The sequence below is a fragment of the Myxine glutinosa genome, chromosome 8, assembly GCF_964187855.1.
Source record: "Myxine glutinosa chromosome 8, kmMyxGlut1.1, whole genome shotgun sequence".
NCBI lineage: Eukaryota > Metazoa > Chordata > Myxini > Myxiniformes > Myxinidae > Myxine > Myxine glutinosa.
This window is the reverse complement of record NC_136268.1, coordinates 134,854,124-134,880,542: the sequence shown is the minus strand read 5'-3', so window position 1 is coordinate 134,880,542 and position 26,419 is coordinate 134,854,124. Positions and strand designations below refer to the sequence as shown.

The 26,419-nt window shown below is 48.2% G+C and overlaps 1 protein-coding gene across 1 annotated transcript in view; it reads right to left on the bottom strand.

Annotated features, from left to right (window-relative positions):
- Positions 1–26,419, bottom strand: part of LOC137433197 (uncharacterized) — a 726,873-nt gene that overhangs the window by 483,497 nt on the left and 216,957 nt on the right. The window contains exons 12-13 of the mRNA XM_078784000.1: positions 26,060–26,122; positions 15,435–16,477 (exon numbers count right to left, since the gene is read on the bottom strand). Coding sequence (XP_078640126.1) covers positions 15,435–16,477; positions 26,060–26,122 — 1,106 coding nt within the window. The remainder of the gene's footprint in view (positions 1–15,434; positions 16,478–26,059; positions 26,123–26,419) is intronic.

The window sequence follows — 26,419 nt, the reverse complement described above, 5'->3', positions numbered from 1 at the left end:
CTTCCTCATATGTGGTGATTTCAACTGTCATCATGCCAGTTGGCTGGGTGTGGGTACCTCTCTCACCAGCCATGGCTCCTCAGCAAAGGACTTCTGCGACTCACTGGGACTGACACAATCTGTCAATTTCCCGACCCGGATCTCAGTCAACGGAACATCTTCTCTTCTGGACTTGGTTATGACTAACTTCCCTGAAAATGTCTGCTGCTCTTCTTCTGCTCCGATCGGATCATCTGATCATGTCCTTGTTAAAGTGGACATCTCTCTGACCATCCTCAGGGAGCCTGCTCAGCGTCGACGAGTCTGGCATTTCACTCAGGCCAACTGGCACGGTCTTCAAGCAGCCATCAATCATCTGGACTGGTCTCCCATCTCTACCACCTCTGACATCAACTCATCCTGGGAATTCTTCCAAAGTAAATTGCTCTCTCTCATGCACAGATTTATCCCATCTCGTCTTCAGTTGTCATACCCTTCCTCCCGTCCATGGTACACGGAATCTTGTGGTGAGGCTGTTGCCCAGAAACAACTTGCCTTCGTCTCCTGGAAAGCAAATCCAACGGAAGGAAATCTCATTTCCTTTCACAAAGCCCAAAACAAGTGTGTGTCCACCCTCAGGAGAGCCAGGAAACAATATCTCTCCATTCTCAAGACCGAACTCTCTTATCTGTCTCCCTCTTCCAAATCCTGGTGGCGTCTGGTCAAATCCGTTTCTGGTGTTTGTGCCCCCTCCATCCCCTCCCTTACCTCAAACGGCTACACAGCTGACTCCGCACGTGAAAAAGCTGAATGCCTCAACTCTGTGTTTGCCTCTAAATCTTGTGTCCCAAACCCATCCCTCTCTGTACCCACCATACCCAGTCGTACCCTGCTGCTCCTGGACTCCGTGTCCTTTCCTCCTGACAAGGTGGAAAAGTTTCTGTCAACCCTCGACTCTGATTCTGCAACTGGACCCGACGGCATCAGCCCACGGGTCCTAAAATCCTGCTCTGCTGCTCTATCTCACCCTCTCTCTGTTCTCTTCACCCTCTCTTTTGCTCAAGGTCAACTGCCATCTGCTTGGAAATCAGCCAACATCACCGCTTTGCACAAAAAAGGTGCAAAAACAGATCCTAGCAACTACAGACCAATCAGCCTTCTCCCAATTATCAGCAAAGTCATGGAATCCATCATTGCTTCGGATATGAAATCTTTCCTCTTCTCCAATGGCTTGATCTCTGATCATCAATTTGGTTTCAGACCAGGTCACTCTACTCTGGACATGCTGCTTCTGCTGTCTCAACAATGGATGGAGGTCCTCAATGCCAAACAGGAAATTAGAGCTGTCTCCCTCGACATATCACGTGCCTTCGACACGGTCTGGCACCCCGCTCTGCTCACCAAACTCTCCTCCTTTGGTATCCATGGAAATCTCCACGCATGGCTGGCGGACTTCCTCTCTAGTCGTCGTCAACGTGTGGCCCTGAATGGGTTTCTCTCATCTCCTCTTCCTGTTCAGGCTGGAGTTCCCCAAGGCAGTGTTCTGGGCCCCGTGCTTTTTCTGGTCTTCATCAATGATCTCTCTGACTCTCTCGAAAATCCTCTCTATCTCTTTGCTGATGACTCCACTCTCTGCCGCTCCATTCCTCTTCCCTCAGATCGGCAGTCTGCTGCCTCCTCACTCTCTGAAGACCTGGACAAAATCACAGACTGGTCAAACAAGTGGAACATGTCTTTCAATCCTGACAAATCTCACACTCTTACTATGTCTCTCCGAAAAGATCGACTGGACAACCCTCCCATCTACTTTCTCAACAATCCTCTCCAAGAAGTTCTGTCGCTCAAGATTTTGGGTCTCACTATCTGCCATGATCTTTCTTGGGAAAACCACATTTCCAAGCTGGCCTCCAAAGCCAGTCGCCGACTGGGCATCCTCCGTCGTGCGAAGTCCTTCCTCGGCACACCTGAGCTCCTCACCACATACAAGGCTTTCATCCGCAGCTCAATGGAATACTGTTCTCCCCTATGGGCCGGTGCTCCTGCCTCACACCTAGCTCGGCTTCACGCTGTTGAAACCAAAGCTTTCAGAATTATTGGAATCTCCCGCGATGAAGCTATCTCTGAGGGCCTTTCACTCACTCACCGCAGGCAGGTAGGTGGTCTTTCTGTCTTCTACCGACTCCTCTCCGGCCTTGCACCCCCAGCTCTCTCTGTGCTCTGTCCCCCAAATATTCCTACAGGTCGCACAAGATCTGCCAGCAACCCTCTGATGGTTAAACTGCCGAAATCTCGGCTCTCTGCTCACCTTCACTCTTTCATTCCTCTTTTCTCCCGCCTCTGGAACAAACTCCCTCACTCCCTTCAATCCCACTCCTCCCTCCAGGTCTTTAAAACAGCTGTTCACCACCATCTCTTATCTTCCCCCATCCAAAACCTTGATCTTTTCTACCCCCGCTAATTCACCCCAGATCCACCTTGTTTGAAATTCCAACTTCTTTCCTGGAAGTCCTGGCAGTGTCCATATGTTTTATACCTCTCCCACCGCCCCCTTCCCACGCCCCCCCCCCCAAAGCCCTCGCCCTCTCTCAGATCTCTCGATGTCTCCATGTCTCTCGGTCCCTGCTCTCAAATGTTGTGTTTGTGTCCTTCCCCCTCTCTCCCCATCTTGTCTACCGCTCCCTATGTTATATGTTTTATGTGTCGGTTTGTCTTTCTGTGTGATTAATGTTCGCTCTTTCACGAGCCTCGACCTTGTATACAAAAAAAAAAAAAAAAAAAAAAAAAAAAAAGATAGCAACCCCACCTCCAGGACGAGGCTCAGGTCTATCATACCGGAGGAGGGAGTAACCTGGGAGAGATACCAAGGCATCAGAGACATCATGAAGGAGGAAAGTTTCTGTTAAGCAGATCACATCTGGTTTGTCAGAAGCAACCTGTATGGAGAGGTCAGTCAAGTTTGAGCGAAGGCCCCGGATGTTTGAGGTCCATACCGTTAATGAAGAGGAAGGGGGAGCATCGGGTCCAGAACAGGCGGGGGGGAGGGGTAGGGTAAGATGTGGAAGAAGAGGAAGAGGTAGGGAGAGCTGTTGAAGGTGTGTCAGAGATTTCAGAATAGCTTGGAGAAAGGGAAGAATGGGGCGGACAAAAGGTTTGATGGAGATTGGGTGAGGCACAGTGAGGTGTTATTTGAGGAGGGGGAAGAGCAAGGCAGAAGGTTTGGGGAGATGAAGGTGAAAGTTGGAAGGAGGAAGAAGCAGGAAGGGGGAAGAAGCAGGGAGGATGCTTTGAGCTCGCGAGACTCTGTGTTCTTGTGTTCTTGTGTTCTTGTGTTCTTGTGTACTTGTGTTCAAATGCTGTCTTTGGTTTTCGCCAAACATGTCTTCGGGTACTGTGGCCAAATAGCTCTACCTTTGACTCATCTGTCCAGAGCACATTGTTCCGGAAGTGCTGGTCTTTGCCTAGGTGTTCATTGGCAAACTTTAGTCTTGCCCTGATGTTCTTTCTGGACAGCAAAGGTTTCCTCCTGGCACACCTCCCATGTAGATCAAATTTGTGCAGCCTCTTTCTAATGGTAGACTCGTGCACTTTGACATCAACCATGGCAAGAGCTACCTGGAGGTCCCGTGATGATATTCTGGGGTTCTTAGAGACTTCTTTCAGCATCTTGCGGTCTGCTCTCGGGCTGAACTTGCTGGAGCGGCCTGGCCTGAACAAGATGGCAGTTGTTTGGAATCTTCTCCACTTGTAGATGATCTTCCGCACAGTCGAATGATTGATTTCAAATTGTTTGGAGATCTTTTTAAATCCCTTCCTAGCCTTGTAGGCATCTATAACCTTCTTTCTGAAGGCCTCAGAGAGCTCTTTTGATCGAGGCATGGTGATGCTGCACACTTCAACAACAAAGAGCAAACCAAACTAAATGTCTGAGGTTTAAATAAGACAGGTTCCTCCAAGGTCGTCTCTTACGATGTTCTAATCATTTGCACCTGAGCTGGTGCACCGGATTCTAATTTTAGGTATTTGAAGAAGTGATAAATGTAGGGGTGTACTTACTTTTTCCACATGCAAAATTTGCATTTATGTTTATTTAAATTATACAATGGACTACAAAATGTAAATGTTTCATGACATTTGTTATATTATGTCACTTTTATCTATCAATATTGTTGAAATGAAGATCAAATAGCTGTATGTTGAAAAAGTCAAAACTTTACATGGGGTGTACTTACTTTTTCACGTGACTGTATGTGTGTATATGTATATGTGTATATGTATATATTGTTGCGGATATGGGATTTGGCCTCCATCCATATCCGCTTGTAAATATTCCCCTATTTCCCCAATACCCCCCAACTATCCCCAATCCCCCATTCCCTAGTCCCATTGCCTGTAAATAACACTCTGTAGAACCGACCTTCCCCTTTTTCCCCCATTAAATGTCGTGCCCAGGTCCACCGCATCTCACGTAGACAACTTTCGGACATCTTGCTAGTTATTCTTAGTCTATGTCAGTTAAGGACTCGTTTCCATTAATTCTGACTCTTCGTTGCACCAGAATGTGATTGTATGGCACCAGTAGTGAGTTTAGGACCTCCCCATACCTCCTCCCATCTTCCTCATGAAACCACAACAACCACAACTACAACAACAACTACCACAACAGCGCGCGGGGAGTGTGCGTCCTCACTCCGGCTCGGTTAGCCGCCATTACCCATGTGCGCCGACGGGGTTACCACGAAGGGGCTGCCTGTCGGCCCCTCGTCAAGGGCGGAGCCCGGTAACCCCCCGCACCCAATCAGAAGCAACGGGCCGATTCCATCTGGGGCGGAGCTAACGAGCCGAGGGCGTGTCACTCCCCGCCGGATATACGCAGCCACTTACCGGACGTGACGTCAGATGCGCCTCCGCCACGAAGGAGAACCAGACGCCACCTCCGAGCGCTGTGACACCTCCCTGCATCTACTGGACCGTACTGTATCCTGTCCCTGAGCCAAGAGTGCACCTTGAGCCATCGACTACCTGCCTTTCCTTGCCATCAATCCCCGTGTGAGTCAGTTTTGTCCTGTTTATCTGTCGTCTGTCGGGGCTACTATAAGACCGTAATTAAGTGCCTATCTTTCTATGCTGTCTCTCTCATCCCTGTAATCTAAACGTTCCAAACTATTATAACCTCCTCCGGAGGTCTTGAGAACTGTACCCCTGGTGTCGTGTCATTTTAAACCCAGCCGTTGTGTCCTTTCCTCAATTGATTTAGCGTAGCGCGACTCGGCCAAGGTTCGAGTATAATCGGGTAACTTGTGCGAACACGGCGGCCATTCCGCTCGGCCCACCATAACATCAAAGTCGTGTCGGTAACAATTGGTGTCAGGAGTGGGATTCGGACCTGGGACTAAATTTGTTAGGCCCAAATTTTGGAACACCAATTGTACCATTAGGGTAACAATTGGTGTTGGGAAGTAGAATTCGATCCGGAGCGCGTTTCACGCGCTCGAAATTATAACGGCGAAATTTGATTTTGTTTTACGGAAAAAAAAAACCCGAATTTTGAAAGTCGCGCTATGGCGGATCAAGACAGCTGGGTTCCGGTAGAGGAGAGTGAGGCAGGGTCGATCCAGGACCAAATTGAGGGACATGAGGGACAGGAGGAGAGCGAAGCAGTGAGGGTGGCAGGTTCGCAAAATGGCGCCTCGCACATAGCTACGGCGGCCGCACCCGCTGCACAAGTGGGAGGGATGGCCCAAATGCAGGCCCTCATGGAGCAATTTATGGCGCAAATGCAGGCGTCCCTCAAAATGCAGAGTGAGCAATTAGGGGTGATGGGAAACCAAATGGGGGTAATGGGGAACAGTATAGAAGCTCAGGGTGAGCGATTGGAGGGCAAAATGGGGGTCATGGAGGGCAAAATGGGGGTCATGGGGGGCGAAATGGGGTCCAATAGCGAGAAATTGAGGGAGGACATGGGGGCCCAGATCGGGGGGTTAGGGAGTAGAATAGAGGGATTAGACAATAGATTAGGGGAAATACAGGAGGGGTTAATGGGGGTAGAAAACAGAATGGCCGCTCAAGAGAATCAAATGGAAGGGATGCAAAAGGGGTTAGAGGGGTTAGAAAATAGTATGGAAGGCAAATTGAGGGACATGAGGAACCAAGCGGAAAGGGAAGTTAAACAAATGGGGCAGCAGATAGAGGGGGTCAGAATGGGGGTAGAAACCAAACTGGATGCTCACAGGGAGGAAATGGAGCAGATGAGGGTGGCATCTGGGCAGGAGATGCAAGTGATGGGAGAGATCAGAAGAGGTGTGAGTGAGGAGGTCGGAGGAGTGCGCGAGGAGGTGAGGCACTGTAAGGAGCACATGGAGAAGGAGGTGAGAAAGGGGACTGTAAAGTTACAAGGGGGCATAGAGGACCTGACGCAGGAGGTGGAGCAGCTGACGGTGGGACAGACGGAGTTAGTGGAGCAGGTACAAAGGAACACTGCGGTAATAGGAGGGTTAAAAGCGACACAAAATGACCTAAAAAATGACTTGGTAGCGACGAAGAGGGAATGTCAGATGGTACGTGAGGGATTGACAACGAGGTTGGACGAGGTGATAGAGGTAATGGAGACGAAGGACCGGCAGATGAGGACGCACATGGAAACGGTCAAGGTAGCCTTGGAGGACGAGCTTGAGGAGACGTACCGGGGAATAAAAGAGGTGAAGCAGAAATTAGAAGAAGTGGAAGAAGGGGTGAGCGAAATTAAGAAGCGACGGAGAGAGGATAAGAAAGAGATAAAAGAGGAGGTAAAAGAATTGGTTCAAAGTCTGTGTTTGGATCGTGATGATGTGCTCATTAACCGGATGAGGGATTCGCAGGTGATGGAGGAAAAGCGAAGAGGAAGAGGACCCGGTGTAAGTGGTGACCAATATGGTCGTGCGTATGATGCGCCAGGTGATTTAAGAAGCTTGGGGGTCGAGATGGACCCGGGTGTTCGTGAGAGGCCGTTGGTGAAGAGTGCGACAGGTCTGGTGTGCGAAAAAGGAGGTGTGCAAGAAAGTCCGACTCTGGGGTGTGTGAGGAAAAAGTGCGTGCCAAGGAGTGAGGGTGCTGGCGAGAGTGAGTCGGTCGTAGCACGTGTGCGAGGGAGCACATGGAAGCGTGGTGTGGTAAGTGTTACAGAGGGTGTGATGGGAGAGTGTGCGCAAGAGTGTGCGCGAGAGAGGTGTGTAACGGACGGGTGCATGAGGAAAGAGTGCGCTGTCAAGAGTAAGGGTGAGTGCGTTGTCAAGAATGGAGGTGAGAGTAGTGAGAGTGACAAGGAGCATGAGTTGGTTGTGACAGGTGAGCGAGGATGTACACCTGGGATGGAGGGAAGCACACCTGGAATGGTAGAGCGTGAGTGGGAATGCACGCTGGAGTTGGTGGTGAGGCACGTGGTTGGGTGTGCGAATGAGAGCACACCTGTGATTGTCACAGAGGAGGTGACCGAGGAGGGGGCGCGAAGAGGTGTGTTGGTGAGGTGTGCTACCAACGAATGTGTGCCAAAGTGTTCGGTGGTCAGGTGTGTGACCAAGGCTGTGAGTGGAATGAGGGTACCTGGGTGTGTAAGGAAAGGTACGAGGAGCATGGGCACGGCTGGATGTGTGAGCAAGGAACGGGCTGCGGGGTGTAAGCATGCAGGTGAAGCATCGACGTTACACGGGTTAGAGGTTAGGTCGACTTTTAGCCGAATCGGGCCCTCGGTGCGTGCTGGGCCTCGCTTTGAACGGCCGCGTCCGTGCTCCACTAGGCGGAGCGGGCAGCCCGATAGAAAGGGTCGTCATGGCGACCACTTTTTGTTGAGGCAGTCCGGCAGGTCGAGATCGGGGCATTGGATGGCTCCACGCCGAGATGGTGCGTGGGATCTCGGCCTGGGTAAGCCCCCGTCCCTGCACGGAGTGCCGGACGCATCCAGCCGCTGGCACAGAACAACCCGCATTCATGGCTTGGCTTTACGAAGCCGGGCTTTGGACAGGAATTGGCGCACCGAGAGGCATTAGTGAGTAGACTGGGTGATGAGGTTAGTGTTTTGGCCCCAAAATTAGAGAAAAACAAAATTTGATGATTGGCAAGGGATTGGCAGTAGTGATTGGCAGATGATGGGTAGTGATTGGCAAATTTTTAATTTGTTGAAATTTGATGTGCAAAATTGGTAGTGAGCGATGGGCCCGGTGGGTAAGGCTGGCATCCCTGCCGCCCTTCCCAAGTGGGGCAAATGCGCTATAGTTTATGGGTGTATGGCAGTGAAAACTAGCCCGGGTGGGTTAGGTTATATTGTAGGGATCTAGCGAAGATGACATTAGGTGACGTTAAGTTTAGTTAGTGACTGATACCTGTAGTGGGGACGCAGGTAGATTAGTGTGGATGATAATGACGTGGGAGCGCAATAGTTTAAAGGGGCGACTGGGAAGCGCAAGTTTCAGAGGGGAGTAGTTAGATGAGATGATGCTGTGTGAGAGCTGGACAGGTGTGTGGAGCAGTGTGTGAGTAGTGAGTGTTGTGGATCAGCACGAATGCGCTTGGGGAGAGAAGGGTGCAGGTGGCACCAGGTGTGAGAGCACAGGTGTGTGGAATATATGGAGCAGAGAATGAGTGGTGTGGAGAGAGTTGGAGTAAGTGGTACGGAGTGGTGTGCATGGTGCGAAGGTGTGGATGGGGGAAGAGTGGACCCCTTTCACGAGTACCCGGGGCGGGTAGTGTAAGTGTTAGGTAGAGGGTATAGGTAAATTGTGGGTGGATATTGGCATTTGTGGTGCGGTTGCAGAATGGTGTTGTGGATGGGTGCATTAGTGTTGTGGAAATGGCTGGGCGTGTAGCCTGTTAGTGTGTGTAGTTGGTTGGGTACTCCACCACTGTGAGGATGTCGGCCAGGTGAGGCCGCAGGTGGGCTCTGGGAGCCGTTAGTGTCAGTGGGGCCCGAGGATCCGGAGGACGGACCCGGGTAGCCCAGTGCCAGAGAGGGCACCGAGTGGGGAGAGCGCCAGAGGGCCTTCCCCAGGTAGTTAGGTTAGGGTGAGGAGCAGGTAAGCTCGGAGGCAACTGCAGTGGTGGAGGTGTGCAGGTGGGTAGACCCGCTGGGAGAGGTACACGCCACAGCCCAGAAATTGTGCGAGGGCACCGGGAGATGAATCGGGGGAGTGAGACCCCAAATTGAAAAGCACCACAGTTTGGTCAATGGGAATTGGTTTTTAGAACCCATCGTGTAAGTTGGCCAATGGATTGGCAGGAGAAAGACCCCGGGTAATGTAAAATTGTTAAAGTCATTTAGGAAATAGTTAGGATTGATGAACCTGTCGCACCATACGCAGCCACTTACCTGTGGTGATGATGATGACTCCACACCTGTGTTTTCTTTGTTCTGTGTGCAGGAAATGAGAATTGCTGTGAGGATTTGTGAGACGCATCACGACGTGGATGAGACATTGGGGTGATTCCATCTCTCCCTCCTTAGGAGGGACTGATGATGAATTAGTGATGACAAATTATGATGTTGAGTTGGAGATGGCAAATTTTGATGAAAGTTGAAAATGGCAAATTTGATTGGTTAGGAGGGAGAGAAGACGAATTTGGTTTATGGGAGGAACGGGGAAGACAGTAGGGACGTTTGTCGATTTGTAAAGTAGATGTTTATGGGTAGTGTTGTGTTTTGTGGATACAGTAAGGGGTAAGGGAGGGGCCATGTAGGTTACCTGGTGGGGGGGGGGGGGGGGCGTACGGTAGGAACGTACCTGTCTCACCTGGTTCCCATGTGCCCCCAGTGTGCATCATCTTGTATTGCGTGCACTTTTGCGCCCTTACCACCTTACTCACTTGTCTTTTCTTTTGTCTCCCACCTCCGAGGATCTGGCTTTGGGGCAGAGAGAGAGGAGAGAGAGGTGCTGGCTCCGCAGTTGTGGGCCTGCACTTTCGCTGCTTGCTGCCTGGATCGATACACCATATGGACCGCAATTTTGGTGGCCACCCACAATGGACCGCAGTTCTTTTGCGGCCAAGCACCACCCGTGGATGGACCTATGGGTCAACGTGGCACCTACGCCATACAGGTGAACCACTTATAATTGGCCCCCTGACGGCCACGATAAAGAAATGGACGCGGTTGGCGCCTTTCTTTATTTTTGAAAGAAGTAAGAAGGCCAAGTGCACCACACGAAGGCAAGACCAGCGGTAGAACATCGGCCGGCTGCGACACCACACCATGATTACTAAACATTTTATTGGTGCACCGGATGGTGCTGACTGTGTGATGGGGTGGTGCTTTTGGTGCTTGGAAGGGGTGCTCTGCACATTATTAAAGGCCGTAAGGCCACAGAGCACTCGTGGGTTGGTGTATCGATGCTGGCATGCGTGCTCTCTCTATGCATAACATCTGCATGTGTTCCTCCAAAAACAGGTCCTGGATCGTAGTGTAAATATCAGCGTAGTCTTATGTAAATAATGCTCCCTACCGGCTGTATGTTTAGTTTGCGAATTCTTTCCGCGATTCGGTTATCCTGTGGGTGTGTTTCTGCGAGGAGAAGGGTGCAACGTCGCAGGGGGACATATTTACTCGTTTGTGAATATCTGTAAAACTGTCGCACTCAGGGTAGAGTTAATAGTAGAGGGAACTACATCTGAGTGCCACACTAAAGTAGGTAAAAATTTATCGGGTCGGGACGCCCCGAGGGTAGAGAAGGGTGCAATGTTGCGGATATGGGATTTGGCCTCCATCCATATCCGCTTGTAAATATTCCCCTATTTCCCCAATACCCCCCAACTATCCCCAATCCCCCATTCCCTAGTCCCATTGCCTGTAAATAACACTCTGTAGAACCGAGCTTCCCCTTTTTCCCCCATTAAATGTCGTGCCCAGGTCCACCGCATCTCACGTAGACAACTTTCGGACATCTTGCTAGTTATTCTTAGTCTATGTCAGTTAAGGACTCGTTTCCATTAATTCTGACTCTTCGTTGCACCAGAATGTGATTGTATGGCACCAGTAGTGAGTTTAGGACCTCCCCATACCTCCTCCCATCTTCCTCATGAAACCACAACAACCACAACTACAACAACAACTACCACAACAGCGCGCGGGGAGTGTGCGTCCTCACTCCGGCTCGGTTAGCCGCCATTACCCATGTGCGCCGACGGGGTTACCACGAAGGGGCTGCCTGTCGGCCCCTCGTCAAGGGCGGAGCCCGGTAACCCCCCGCACCCAATCAGAAGCAACGGGCCGATTCCATCTGGGGTGGAGCTAACGAGCCGAGGGCGTGTCACTCCCCGCCGGATATACGCAGCCACTTACCGGACGTGACGTCAGATGCGCCTCCGCCACGAAGGAGAACCAGACGCCACCTCCGAGCGCTGTGACACCTCCCTGCATCTACTGGACCGTACTGTATCCTGTCCCTGAGCCAAGAGTGCACCTTGAGCCATCGACTACCTGCCTTTCCTTGCCATCAATCCCCGTGTGAGTCAGTTTTGTCCTGTTTATCTGTCGTCTGTCGGGGCTACTATAAGACCGTAATTAAGTGCCTATCTTTCTATGCTGTCTCTCTCATCCCTGTAATCTAAACGTTCCGAACTATTATAACCTCCTCCGGAGGTCTTGAGAACTGTACCCCTGGTGTCGTGTCATTTTAAACCCAGCCGTTGTGTCCTTTCCTCAATTGATTTAGCGTAGCGCGACTCGGCCAAGGTTCGAGTATAATCGGGTAACTTGTGCGAACACGGCGGCCATTCCGCTCGGCCCACCATAACATCAAAGTCGTGTCGGTAACAATATGTATATATATAGGTATATACAGTATATATGTATATATATATATGTATATATATATATGTATATATATGTATGTATATATATATATATATATATATATATATATACAGTGAAACCTTGACTTACGAGTTTAATTCGTTCTGTGACCGAGCTCGTAACTCAATTTGCTCGTTTCTCAAATTAAATTTCCCCATTAAAATGCATTGAAATGCTATTAATCCGTTCCAGCCCGCCAAAAACCACACCAATTTTTTTTTAAATATACAGTATATATAAAAAATATCTCGCGCTTTATATTTCACCTGTATGCAGCATACAAGTTGGCAGGATGGCCTGGACTGGAGGTACGCACACTTGACTCTAAACTGTCAAGCCTGGGTTTGAATCCCGACCCAGCTATAACCTGTCATGTCGGTGTTTCACAGGCAGGGTGATTCATCAATGTGTGTACCGCTAAACTGGGCGCCCCGTTTGCGTCCCATTAGTTGTTGGATGTTAAGGATCTGTGTAGTGTTCTGGGCCCTGTGCTATTTCTGGTCTTCATCAATGACCTCATCGAAATGAGGATCTGTGTAGTGTTCTGGTAGTGTTCTGGGCCCTGTGCTATTTTTGGTCTTCATCAATGACCTCATCGAAATGACCTCATCAATGACCCATCGAAAACCTTGATATTTTCTACCCCCGGTAATTCACCCCAGAGTCCTTGCAGTGTTCATATGTTTTATTCTTCTCCCACCTCCCCCCAAGTCCTCCCGATGTCCCTGCTCTCAAATGTTGTGTTTGTGTCCTTCCCCCTCTCTCCCCATATTGTCTGCCGCTCCCCTTGTTTTTTGTGTTTTGTGTGTCGGTTTGTCTTTTTGTGTGATTAATGTTAGCTCTTTCACGAGCCTTGATCTTGTATACAAAAAAAAAAAAAAAAAAAAAAATCACCGTGTCTTCCACAAAAAGAAGGCGAGCTATCGCCGGCACTCTGAACAAGTTGTGGCCTGGCATGCTCTTCTCTGCCGTTATATACGTCCTCCTCGGCATCTTTTTCCAGAAGAGCCCTGTCTCGTTACAGTTGAAGATTTGCTGGGGGATGTATCCTTCAGCTTCTATCAGTTCGGCAAAAGTTATAATAAAATCTTCAGCTGCCTTCACATCCGAGCTTGCTGCCTCACCATGCCCGACGACGGAGTGAATGCCGGTCCTCTTCTTAAAATTATCAAACCATCCCCGACTGCCTTTGAATGACTCTTCCGATGCCTCGTCCGTTGATGTTCCTGCCGTCTGCTGCACCAAATCCCCGTAAATGTCTCGTGCCTTCTCACAGATGATGCTCTCGGTCACGGTATCTCCTGCGAGCTGCTTCTCCGTCAACCACACAAACAACAACTTCTCCATCTCTTCATGGACAGAGGTCCGGAGCTTTGAAATAATCGTAACGCCCTTGGCTGGCGTTATAGCCTTTATCGACTCCTTCTGCTTCAAAATCGTACATATCGTAGAAGTACTACGATCGTACTGCCTCGCCAAGTCGACAACACGCACACCTCGCTCATGTTGTTCGACGATTGCGTGTTTTATATCCAAGCACATCATCCTCTTCTTCTTCTCAGTACTGCCCTTGGCACTCAATTTCTTAGGACCCATGGTTAAAACTAAGAAATTTTCCAAAATAACCAAAATGCGAAAACAAAGCTGCAGCGATATACGGTAGAGATGCTTGCACGGCAAGATAACCACGTGACCGGAACCCACCTGGTGGCGGGTGGCGTAAGCTCCAAAATAACCAAAATGCGAAAACAAAGCAGCAGCGATATACGGCAGAGATGCTTGCACGGCAAGATAACCACGTGACCGGAACCCACCTGGTGGCGGGTGGCGTAAGCTCGTAACTCAGATCTCAGCTCGCATCTCAAAGCAAAAAACCGCCCGAGCGACGGCTCGTATCTCGGAAAACTCGTAAGTTGGTGCACTCGTAAGTCAAGGTTTCACTGTATGTGTGTGTGTGTGTGTGTGTGTGTGTGTGTGTGTGTGTGTGTGTGTGTGTGTGTGTGTGTGTGTGTGTATATATATATATATATATATATATATATATATATATATTGTTGCGGATTTTAGAATCCTGTGTTTTTTTTGTGTAAATATCACCCTCTAAGTAGTGTAATGATTCCTTGTAAATATCTCCGTTTTGTGTGTGAAGGTCAAAGGTCATCCTCTTAGTTAGTCCATATACATGCACGTAGGCAACCATATACCTTTCAATAGTTATTTCTTATTCTATGTAGTTTCAGGCTGTGTTCCCACTAGTTGACACTGCATTGCACCGAATTGAAATGAGACAGATTCCCCTTCCATTCCCAAAGCCTCTATTGCCAACTGCATTCGCCGCCATTGCCATGTGCTCCAGCTCGGAGAAGAAAGGCGTGTCTCCACCTCGTCAACAGAGGGTGGAGCCAGGAAAGCCCTTGCCGACCAACCAAGGATGAGTGGGTATGGCTCAAGAGGGTGGGGTTATAAAACCCATTGCATCAGCCCCCACCAGGAGATGAGTCCAGTTGAGGAGAAGCGGAGAGAGGGATTTGAGGGAGGTGCGCTGGACCAGAGGCAGATTCTGCGGAGTAGGAAAAGAGCATCGGAGACGCAGGAGGCGGAGGACGCGTGAGACAGCTGCCAGTGTGAAACCGAATACGAGGAGCTGCCGGCTCCTCGCTGTCAGCCCGAAGCGGGGCTGTGTGCCGGGTTTCGCCTCGAACCCACAAGCGTGGACCAAAGCGCGAGCTTGGAGCCGAACCTCGACGCCACCATCTACCTGGACCCTCCTCTGCCGACCCGTACCATCCCTGCCTTTCCATCCTTTTGTGTACGTGAGTTTGTTTTGTGTGTCTTGTCCCTGGGTATAAGTAAGCTTGTATAAGTTAATAATTGCACTGTGTCCTTCTGGTCCTTCCATCCTTCTGTAAATTATTTTCGTATCTTTCCTTCTCCTTGGTTCTTTTTGATTGTGTACATAATAGTAGTAATAAATCCTGTTATTTCCTACCTTCGTTCTTCTTCTTCATGCTCGTCCGGTCGTCCTTGTCTTTTCCCAATTGAACACCTGTGGGACGATTTGGCCAACGTTTCGGAATCGGGTTAGTGAATGCTAATGACTTGAACTTCGGGTTGCTAAAAACCGCTCGGCAACTAGACCATCTAAAACCGGGGTTCGAGCGGGAGTCCCTCCCCTGCTTCGCGGTCAGGAGTGGCACTCAGGTCCTTGGGACTTTTTGTAGACCAAATACCCTGGCTGCTCCCGACCGGGAGGAGCGTTGAGACCCCCAGGACTCACGTCGGTCAGTCGCGGACAAGGGGATTAATCCCCCCTTCTTAAGGGGAAAAAGGCCGACGTAGAGATCCGTGACAATATATATATATATATATATATATATATATATATATATATATATATATTTGAAAATTGATAATTTGGTGTTTTACATCAAAGGAAAACTTTACAGTGTGGTCCATATAGCAAGGCAAAATATGATTATAGCATGTCCCTAAAATAATTTCAAGGTGTACACTGTCTCTCAGAAAAGAATGATGACTTTGTGCAACTTTAACATTCTTTTGCATTTTATAGCACAAAATCTCTACAATGTTTGGCCAGCAAAGTCAAATGAAATATGATCACAGTATGTGTGCGCTGGGCTACGGCAACCAATGATGATGCACGCTGGGCTACGGCAACCGGCGATGATGCGCGCTGGGCGATGGCAACCGGCGATGATGCACGCTGGGTTACGACAACCGACGACGATACGGGCTAGACTTCGGCACCCGGCGATGATGCGCGCTGGGCTACGGCACCCGGCGATGAGGCGCGCTGGACTATGGCACCTGGCGATGATTAGTGCTGGGCTACAGCACCCGGCGATTATGCGCGCTGGGCTACGGCAACCGGCGATGATGCACGCTGGGCTACGGCAACCGGCGATGATGCACGCTGGGCTACGGCAACCGGCGATGATGCACGCTGGGCTACGGCAACCGGCGATGATGCGCACTGGGCTGCGGGACCCGGCAATGATGTACGCTGGGTTATGGCACCCGGCGATGATGAGCACTAGGCTATGGCAACCGAAAATCATGAGCGCTGGGCTACGGCACCCGGCGATGATGCGCGCTGGACTATGGCACCTGGTGATGATTAGTGCTGGGCTACGGCACCCGGCGATGATTGGCGCTGGGCTTCGGCACCCGGCGATTATGCGCGCTGGGCTACGGCAACCGGCGATGGTGCACGCTGGGCTACGGCAACCGGTGACGATATGGGCTAGGCTACGGCACCTGGCAATGATGTGCTCTGGACTATGGCACCCAGCGATGATTAGCGCTGGGCTACGGCACCTGGCTATGATTGGTGCTGGGCTATGGCACCCGGAGATTATGCGTGCTGTGCTACGGCACCCGGCGATGATGCGCACTGGGCTATGGCACCCGGCAATGATGCGCGCTGGGCTATGGCAACCGGCGATGATGCGTGCTGGGCTACGACACCTGGCTATGATTGGTGCTGGGCTACGGCACCCAGAGATTATGCGTGCTGTGCTACGGCACCCGGCAATGATGCGCTGGGCTATGGCAACCGGCGATGATGCGTGCTGGGCTACGGCACCCGGTGATGATGAGCGCTGGGCTATGGCAACCGGCGATGATGCGCGCTGGGCTACGGCACCGGGCGATGATGTGTGCCAGCTGAAAGGGCGTACTCAGCTTTCACTCCATTTGTTTGTTTTCTTGCTTGTTTGTCCGGGCGATATCTAATACAATCTTTGGGCTAGGAAGCCGAAATTTGGGCACAATAGTAAACAAGTGCTTTGGCAAAAACAGTATTTTATATTTTTTTGGTATATGGAGTCGAGGCTCATATTGCATATGAAGAGCTAACACAAATAACGTATAACAAAGAGAGCAGGAGACAAGAGTGGGTGAGAGAGGGAAGCACAACAACAGTAGAGAACAGGGATGTCGGGAGATTTTGAAAGAGAGAGAGATGGGGTCCAAGCAAAGGAAAGAGAGAGGGCTGGGGTACAAAACAGATTTACACTCTAGGGCCTTTCAAGAAAGACAACAGGGAATTTGAAGAAGGTCTGTTTGGGGTGGATTAACGAGGCAGAAAAGTTCATGGTTTTAGATGGCGGAAGATATGAGATGGTGGAGAACAGCTGTTTCAAAGACCTGGAGGGAAGAGTGGGATTGAAAAGAGTGTGGGAGTTTGTTCCAGAGGCGGGAGAAAATAGGAATGAAAGAGTGATGGTGAGAAGAGAGTCTTGATTTTGGCAGTTTCACCAGAAGAGGGTTGCCAGCAGATTTTGTGCATGCTGAAGGAATATTTGGGGGACAGAGCACAGACAGAGCAGGGGGAGCTACGCCGGAGATGAGTCGGTAGAAGACAGAAAGACCTCCAACTCACCTTTGGTGAGAGTGAAAGGCCGTCAGATTCGGCTTCATCCAGGAGATATCAATGATTCTAAAAGCCTTGGTTTCTACAGCATGAAGCCGAGCTAGGTGTGAGGCAGGCGCACCAGCCCAGAGGGGAGAGCAGTACTCCATCATGCTGTGGATGAAAGCTTTGCAAGTGGTGAGAAGCTCAGTAGTGCCAAGGAAGGACTTCGCACAACAGAGGATGCCTAGTCAATAATTGCTTTGGATGCCAGTTTGGAAATGTGTCTTTCCCAGGAAAGATCATGGCAGATTATGAGATGCAAAAGCTTGAGTGACAGAATTTCTTCGAGAGAATTGTTGAGAAAGTTGATGGAAGGGTTTTCCAGATGGTCTTTTCAGAGAGACATAGTGAGTGTGAGATGAAAGACATCTTCCAAGTGTTTCACCATCTTGTAATATTATCCAGGTCTGCAGAGAATGAAGAGGCTGCTGCCTGCAGATCTGAGGGATAAGAGATGGAACGGCAAATGGTAGAGTTGTCAGCAAAAAGATGGAGGATTTCCAGGGGATAGATTATTGATGAAGATTACAAAAAGCACAGGGCCCAGAACATTGCTTTGAGGAACTCAAGCCTGGACAGGAAGAGATGAGATAATTCCATTGAGAGCCATACAGTGACTACGACAGGAGAGGTAGTCCACAAGCGCCATGAGTAGAGATTTCCATGGATACCATAGGAGGAGAGTTTGGTGAGCAGGGCGGAGTGCCAGACTGTGTCGAGGGCAAGAGATAAACCACATGACCAAAAGTATGTGGACACCTGATCATCGAACTTCTCATTCCAAAATCATGGGCATTAATATGTAGTTGGTCCCCCCTCCCCCTACCCCCCTTGCTGATATAACAGCCTCCACTCTTCTGGGAAGGCTTTCCACTAGACGTTGGAACATTGCTGCGGGGATTTGCTTCCATTCAGCCACAAGAGCATTAGTGAGGTCGGGCACTGATGTTGGGCGATTAGGCTTGGCTCACAGTCGGCGTTCCAATTCATCCCAAAGGTATTTGATGGGGTTGAGGTCAGGGCTCTGTGCAGGCCAGCCAAGTTCCTCCACAATGTTCTCAACAAACCATTTATGTATGGACCTCGCTTTGTGCATGGGGGCATTGTCATGCTGAAACAGGAAAGGGCCTTCCCCCAACTGTTGCCACAAAGTTGGAAGCACACAATCGTCTAGAATGTCATTGTATGCTGTAGCGTTAAGATTTCCCTTCACTGGAACTAAGGGGCCTAGTCCGAACCATTAAAAACAGCCCCAGACCATCATTCCTCCTCCACCAAAATTTACAGTTGGCACTATGCATTCGGGCAGGTGGCGAGTGTTACAACCGAGGACAGACGATTTTTACACGCTACGCGCTTCAGCACTCATCTGTGCCGTTCTGTGAGCTTGTGTGGCCTACCACTTTGCAGCTGAGCTGTTATTGCTCATATACGTTTCCACTGCACAATAACAGCACTTACAGTTGACCGGGGCAGCTCTAGCAGGGCAGAAATTTGACGAACTGACTTGATGGAAAGGTGGCATCCTACGACGGTGCCAGGTTGAAAGTCACTGAGCTCTTCAGTATGGCCCATTCTACTGCTAATATTTGTCTTTGGAGATTGCATGGCTGTGTGCTTGCATATATATATTGTTACGGACCGCGGATAGGATGTTGTTTTGCCGAGCGGATGGCGCCGCAGCCCTAACAGTTACCCCGACTAACCCGATTCCTGGACGTTGGCCAAAATCGCGCCACAGATATTCAATATGGAAACCTCTAAAGCGACCGAATGTAAAGAGGAAGAAGAAGATGTACAGAAGAATAACAGGTTTTATTATTTACACACACTAAAGCAAAAGGAGCAGTCAAGGTTATATACAGGGAAAATGGAAAAAGCAGGTGACACAGTGAAAATACTAGCTTAACTATACAAGCTTAACTTATTCCCTGGGACAAGACAAACAAAACAAACTCACGTACACAAGAAGGATGGAATGGCAGGGATGAATGCTGGAAGGAGGAATGGGAAGGTTCAGCTGGGGCAGATGGTTCGGGCTTGATCCCGCACGGGATGTCGGGCTGGACCTCGACGGCCACCGATGCCACCGCAATCTGGTTCCCGCGGGGTAACGGGTTGAAACTGCCTGGTGGAGTCAACGCTGCTTGTGGAGCCAAAGCTGCTGGTGGAGCCAACACTGCTGGTGGAGCCAAAACAGCTTCTCTGGCTCACCTCAGGACGCGTCTCCCTTCTTTCTCTGAGGGCTAGTCCCGACTCGTCTGCCGTCTCTATCGTCTGCTCGTGCCGCTGTGGGGACGTCGCGTGCTTTTGCCAGGACTCGTCTGAGGTGGGGGCGTCTTCTGCGGGTTATATATGCCACGCCCCTGAACCTTCGCGAACCTCCTTAATGTTTCTCTCCACACCCTCTCCAAGTCCAACCCCTTGTTCTTGGTTGGTTGAGTGGGGCTGACTCACTCCTCCCCTCTATGACGAGGTGGGGACACGCCTTTCTTCCCCGACCCGAGCACATGTTCAATGGCGGCAATTGCAGCAAACCGCCCAATTCAGTCGGAAAAGTATGCAAAAAGGGGAATGCAGTTGGTAATGGAGGCTTTGAGGGAATTGAAAGGGGATCTATCTTATGTAATTCAGTGCAATGGAGTATTAAGTTAATGGAAGACAAGGCCTTACCCTAATACACATAATAAGGAAATAACTGTCAACAAAGATATATGGTGTCCTTCGTGTATGCTTTATGGAATTAACTACGGGAACGCCCTTTGACCTTTATACAACAACAAATGCAGGAAGGAGGGTGACATTTTACCACAATTCATTACACAACAATACATTTAAAAAACATTCTCATATCCACAACAATATATATATAGTCATACCCCGTTTTACGCCATTTCGACCTACGTCAAATCCGACTTTACGCCACTCTTCTCGAGTAAATTTCAGTTCAGCGAACGTCATTATGGGCGACTTTACGTCACTCCTACGGACATGAAAAAAATCAAATTTTTCCTTAAAAATATATTTAAAATAAATAAAATCGTACATAAATTAACAATAAAAGAAGCTTTAAAAACAATTTCAAATACAATAAAAAGCATATTAAAAATATTTTTTAAATGTACGTACAGTATACTGGTTCTCATTCAAAACAAAGGCGACGCCATATGCATTTTGTCCTGTGCTGCGGTCGCGTGCTTGCTTTGCCTTTCGCTGGTATTTTTGTGATTATTCCTTTACTGTGTAAAGGTTACTTTACTGTGTAAAACAACCAACGTAACGTGCAACGGCGAAACATGACCATGCCGGCTCGGACGACCGTCCGTGGCAGACGTCATGTCTCGTCACCGTGCAGAGTGTGCAATGTCCGCGACGAGGTCAGGCCCCATGGCCCATGTGAAACGAACGACCGTGTCATGCCTCGAGATGGGGTGCCTCGTCGGGCACCTCGCCGGCATCCAGCGTCGACGAACCGATCGACGTGTGCATGTGCACATGTACATGGATTTGCAAATGCCTGCATGTACGTCGTCGTTTCTGCATATATCGCATCGTCCAAAAATAAAGAAGCAAGCAACTTCGGCCGCTCGAGAAAAGACGGGGCACGCCTACGACTCGGAGGGCGAGCGTCAATCCCCGGGGCGGCCGGGTTCACGGAACCCTGAGCTCGTTCATTCGTCACAGACGACACGACACGACCACCGGTGAAACTGCTTGGACACGTTGGGTAAAGCACGCCGTGGTGAAGCGGGCCGCGGAGCCACTCGGCACACAAGCCAGCTCACGGTCGACACGTCCGTGCGGGTCACCCCGTTCAAGGAGAAGACCCGGCCGATAGAAAACAACGGAGGGACTCCCGACGGGGAGCGGCAAAGATTCAGGGCGAAGCCGCAGCCTCCTCCAGTTATTTACTCTAGTTTTACGGTGTTTGTCTTCATTTTAAGGCATTTTTAAGACATTACGCCGGGTTTACGTCAAAAACCAAGTTACGTCACGGCTTATGGAACCAATTAATGACGTAGGCCGAGGTATTACTGTATAATAATAATAATAATAATAATACATTTATTTGATATAGCGCTTTTCAAGAAGCCCAAAGACGCTTTGACAGAGTACAAAAAACAAGTGCAAAAAGACAAAAATCAATAGGTAAATAATCAAAGGTAAATCTATTTATATATATATAGGTATATATATATATATATATATATATATATATATATATATATATATATATATATATATATATATATATATACCTGTCAGCAATGGATGTGGCTGAAACAGCCGAATCCACGAATTAGAAGGGGTGTCCGCATACTTTTGGTCATGTAGTGTATGTCAAGGAAGACGGCTCTGATTTCCTGTCTGGCGTTTAGGACCTCCATCCATTGTTGAGACAGCAGAACCAGCATGTCCAGGGAAGAGTGACCTGGTCTGAATCCAAATTGATGATCAGAGATCAAGCCATTGGAGAAGAGGAAGGATTTAATTTCAGAAGCGATGATGGATTCCATAACTTTGCTGCTAATTGGGAGCAGGCCGATTGGTCTGTAGTTGTAAGGATCTGTTTTTGCACCTTTTTGTGCAAAACGGTTGTGTTGGCTGATTTACAAGCAGATTGTAGATGACCTTGAGCAAAGGAGAGGGAGAAGAACTGAGATCCAGGTTGGGAAATTGACAACTTGTTTCAGTCCCAAGAAGTCACAGAAGTTGTTTGCTGAGGTTCCTTGGCAGGTGAGAGAGGAACCCACACCCAGCCAACTGGCATGATGACAGTTGAAGTCACCACAAATGAGGAGGAGAGAGTTGGGATGAGTGGATAGAAGTTGGTCCATGTTTTCAGACAGCGAGATGTAGATGGAGTCATCACTGTTCGGTGGACGGTACAACACACATTTGAACAAAAGGTAGGAGCAGAGGGGAAGCCGTAGCCAGAGGTACTCCTGGGAGTGGGGTGGAGAGAGGACAGTGCAGGGAGTGAGGAAGAGAGTTTTTGATAAATATAGCAACCCCACCACAAGGACGAGGCTAAGGTCTATCAAACCGGAGGAGGGAGTAACTAGGGAGATATACTAAGGAATCAGAGACATCTCGAAGGAGGAAGATTTATGTTAAGCAGATTATGCCTGGTTTGTCAGAAACAACCTGTATGGAGAGATCAATCAGGTGTGAGTGAAGGCCCCGGATGTTTGAGGTCCATGCCATTAAGGAAGAAGGAAGAGGGTGTCGGGTACCACGGAGGGGAGTGGAGGGGGAGGGTAAGACCAGGGAGGAGAGGGTGAGGTCGGGAGAGCTGTTGAGAGAGAGAGAGTGTGTGTGTGTGTGTGTGTTACTGTGTGTGTGTGTTACTGTGTGTGTGTTACTGTGTGTGTGTGTTACTGTGTGTGTGTGTTACTGTGTGTGTGTGTTACTGTGTGTGTGTGTTACTGTGTGTGTGTGTGTTACTGTGTGTGTGTTACTGTGTGTGTGTGTTACTGTGTGTGTGTTACTGTGTGTGTGTGTTACTGTGTGTGTTACTGTGTGTGTGTGTGTTACTGTGTGTGTTACTGTGTGTGTGTGTGTTACTGTGTGTGTGTTACTGTGTGTGTGTGTGTGTTAGTGTGTGTGTGTGTGTGTTACTGTGTGTGTGTGTGTGTGTGTGTGTGTGTGTGTGTTACTGTGTGTGTGTGTGTGTGTGTGTGTGTTACTGTGTGTGTGTGTGTGTGTGTGTGTTACTGTGTGTGTGTGTGTGTGTTTGTGTGTATGTGTGTGTGTGTGTGTTACTGTGTTACTGTGTTACTGTGTGTGTGTGTGTGTGTGTGTGTGTGTGTGTTACTGTGTGTGTGTGTTACTGTGTGTGTGTGTTACTGTGTGTGTGTGTTACTGTGTGTGTGTGTTACTGTGTGTGTGTGTTACTGTGTGTGTTACTGTGTGTGTTACTGTGTGTGTTACTGTGTGTGTTACTGTGTGTGTTACTGTGTGTGTTACTGTGTGTTACTGTGTGTGTTACTGTGTGTGTGTGTGCAGAAGAGCCAGGAGAAAGGGCAGGATGAGGACAAAAGGCTAAGTGGTGATAAGATGAGCGACAGTGAGGAGTAATATGAGACGGGGCAGAGGGAAGTGGAATATTGGAGGAGGTGGAGGAATGAGTTGGAAGATACCGAAAGGGGAGAGGAGGCAGTTTTTTGGAGTTACGTGGCAGCTGTGAGAAGTGGTGAGAGGAGAGTTTTGAAAGGGAGGGGTGAGTTGGACACAATGAGGGAAAGGATAGGCTTTAAATAACCCAGTACGAAAAGTCCGACGGATACTCACAAATTGGCATAAATTTTAAAACAAAACCAAACTTTTTGCACACAGTAAACTCAGAGACAGCAAAATAAACAGTAAAAACTCAACAAAAACGACCGAGAGAAGTTGTCGTTGAGGAAATGGGCAGAGTCGAAAATCGGTACAACCGAGCTTAAGGACCGGAATCGGAAGTCCCTCAACTCAATTATTATTTGATCTTGTATCCAGATTACTTATGTGATTTCATTTGATCCAGATTACGTAATTATTTTTCATTTTGAACAATTTGATCCAGATCTCTTAATTCTAATCGATTTATTAATTTATTATTTATTTTCTTTCTCATCAGGGCAATATCTCAGACACCTTTTGAGCGAGGAAGCTGATATTCGAACAAGACAGTGACTAAGTCATTTGGCTATCCAGGATATTTTTGATTTGTTGATTAATCAATTTATCGATTAATTTATTGGTGATTAATCAATTATTTTTTCGATGAATTGATTAATTTTCAAAAAGTTGCAGCTTCGAATGAAACACTGGTAGTTTAGGTATGCTATTAGCCAATAGATTAAGAAATTATCTTACGATTATTATTCATTTATTTTAATTACGCAATTAATCAATCAATGTACACCTCTCCCTCCCAATACCGCCTTTATGTGCTGCATGGCGGCATCGCCGCACGCCGAAGGTGCCCCAGCAATGCTGCATGCTGGAGTACATGCTATTTATTTATTTGGCATGGGGGAGATGCACTTTGAATGTACCTGTACTTGTTTTTTTTCTTGTTCAAGTAACCGAGTTATGAGTGCTTTATTCCACAGATAAATCGTAGACTGACAAATGCAAGACATGGCTGCCCCCACACAAAATAAAAAGAAATCCAACAAGTCCTGTAAAGGAAGATTTTATGAAGAGAAGTTGACATTCACCTCTAATGATGCATTTTCGACTTACAATGTTGTGAAATGAAACATTCACTCGTGATTAGGTGTAGTAAGTAATAGGGCTGGCAGGATACCCGAGAGATATGCACACGCACCTCTGAGCTGTCTAGCCTTGTTTTGAATCTCAACACAGCTTTTAACTGTCTCCCTGGCATTTCATACGGAGGTGATACATCAATGTGTAGGCCGTTCCTTGGATACACATTAAACTGGATGTCCCATATGCTAACATTAGTTGGTGGATGTTATGGATCCCACAATGTCTTCGTGAAGAGTAGACGAGTTATCGCCCACACCCTGGCCAAGATCAAAATCCCTGCCCTGATTGATTCCTGGGAAGGCAATGGTAAACCACCCAGAATATGCTCAGCATAGGAACTGCTTAAGTATCACCAACACTATGTGAAGAGTATAATGCATTTCATCTTACTATAATTCACCAAATGTCCATCTGTCTGTTCGAAGGTACCGCAAAAACGGCTCAACCGATCGCAACGATATTTTGGGTGGGTATTCCTGGGACCACTGGGAGTAAAATAGTCTATATTGTTTTTCCATTTTTTCCAAGTTTTCCAATTTTCCAGTTTTTCCAAACACAATGGAATAATATTTACCAATATGAACAGTGATGATTCTCGACTCTAGAGGAAGTAAAAGTCGTAACAAGGTTTCCGTAGGTGAACCTGCGGAAGGATCATTATCGGGACAACATGAGAGCGAGCGAGACGCGAGACGTACGTGGTACGTGATCGTCCATGTACTGTTTAGCCATGTACTGTTTAGATTTTGATGATTTGCGTGTGATATGATTCAACGGATGTTTATATGAATCGTTTAAAATAAAAAAGCCTTCAATTTCTGATATTTTACCTTTTCATTTGGGCTTCCCAATTGAAGCCCCGCCCGTAGGGCGGGTACTGTTGCTAGTCTAATAAATGGATTGAAACATTGAGACAAAACAAAGTTATTAAACAAAAATTGAAAACTGCATTGGTTGCTATACAGTGATAAAATGTCTCATTCATCGTGCGATCAAATTATGTCTAATTGGGAACGTTTTATTTCCATGATCATTTGAAGTCAGTTTTATTATGATGAGATTTTTTGAGGAAATAACATAGCAAGGTTCTTTACTTATTTTAGAGTGGGGTTATAATATATTTTACTACCTTACTTGAGAAATATTTAATTATCATTCAAGAACTGTTGGAGGTTTCATGACAAGGACATGGTAATACCCCCACACGTTCCAGCAGATGGCAGAAATGTTTGCTGGGATGGGATTTGAAATTGAACAAGCCATCCCTCATGCAATATGCTTCGTTTGAATAAGGAACAAATATCATGGTTATATAATGTATCTAAGCATCCTTTTAAGGGAGTTCTGACGTCCCAGGTATTCCATTCAAAGTGACCAGTGCATGATTAAGCTGATAGAATGATCAATGCTTTCACAGATCACAACTACAAGAATAAGTGTGACCCCTGAATTGAGATTAAGGGAAAGGGGGAAGTTACAGGAGTAAGATTAAGGAAATGTGTTGGAAAGAAGGGGGGTTGGAGTTGGGTGCATGAGGGGGTTCCAACAGCAAAAATGGGGGAAAAAATTACCCTTGATCCTGGATCTCCTCGGGGACCTGGAGGTCCAGCGATGCCAGCAGGTCCTGGGTTTCCCTGCAGAATGTGGACATGAATCATGTTCAGTTTCATCACTGCCATGAGCAGAAATACAGTTATTAAGTCACTAGAAGGAATCTAAACATGAAACGCCTGTTGGCAGTCGCTTTGTACTCAAACTAAACTTGCTGAAAGCAACAGCAAAAAAACAGATATCTGCGATCTTAAAGAGGTCACCAAGGGTAAGTCTCCTCCAGCTTACCCTTGATGATCCCCCGAGACTTAGCTTTGGCCCGCGATGCAATGACAGCCATATTTCTTTCGGACCACCATATGACCTTGACCATCAACATA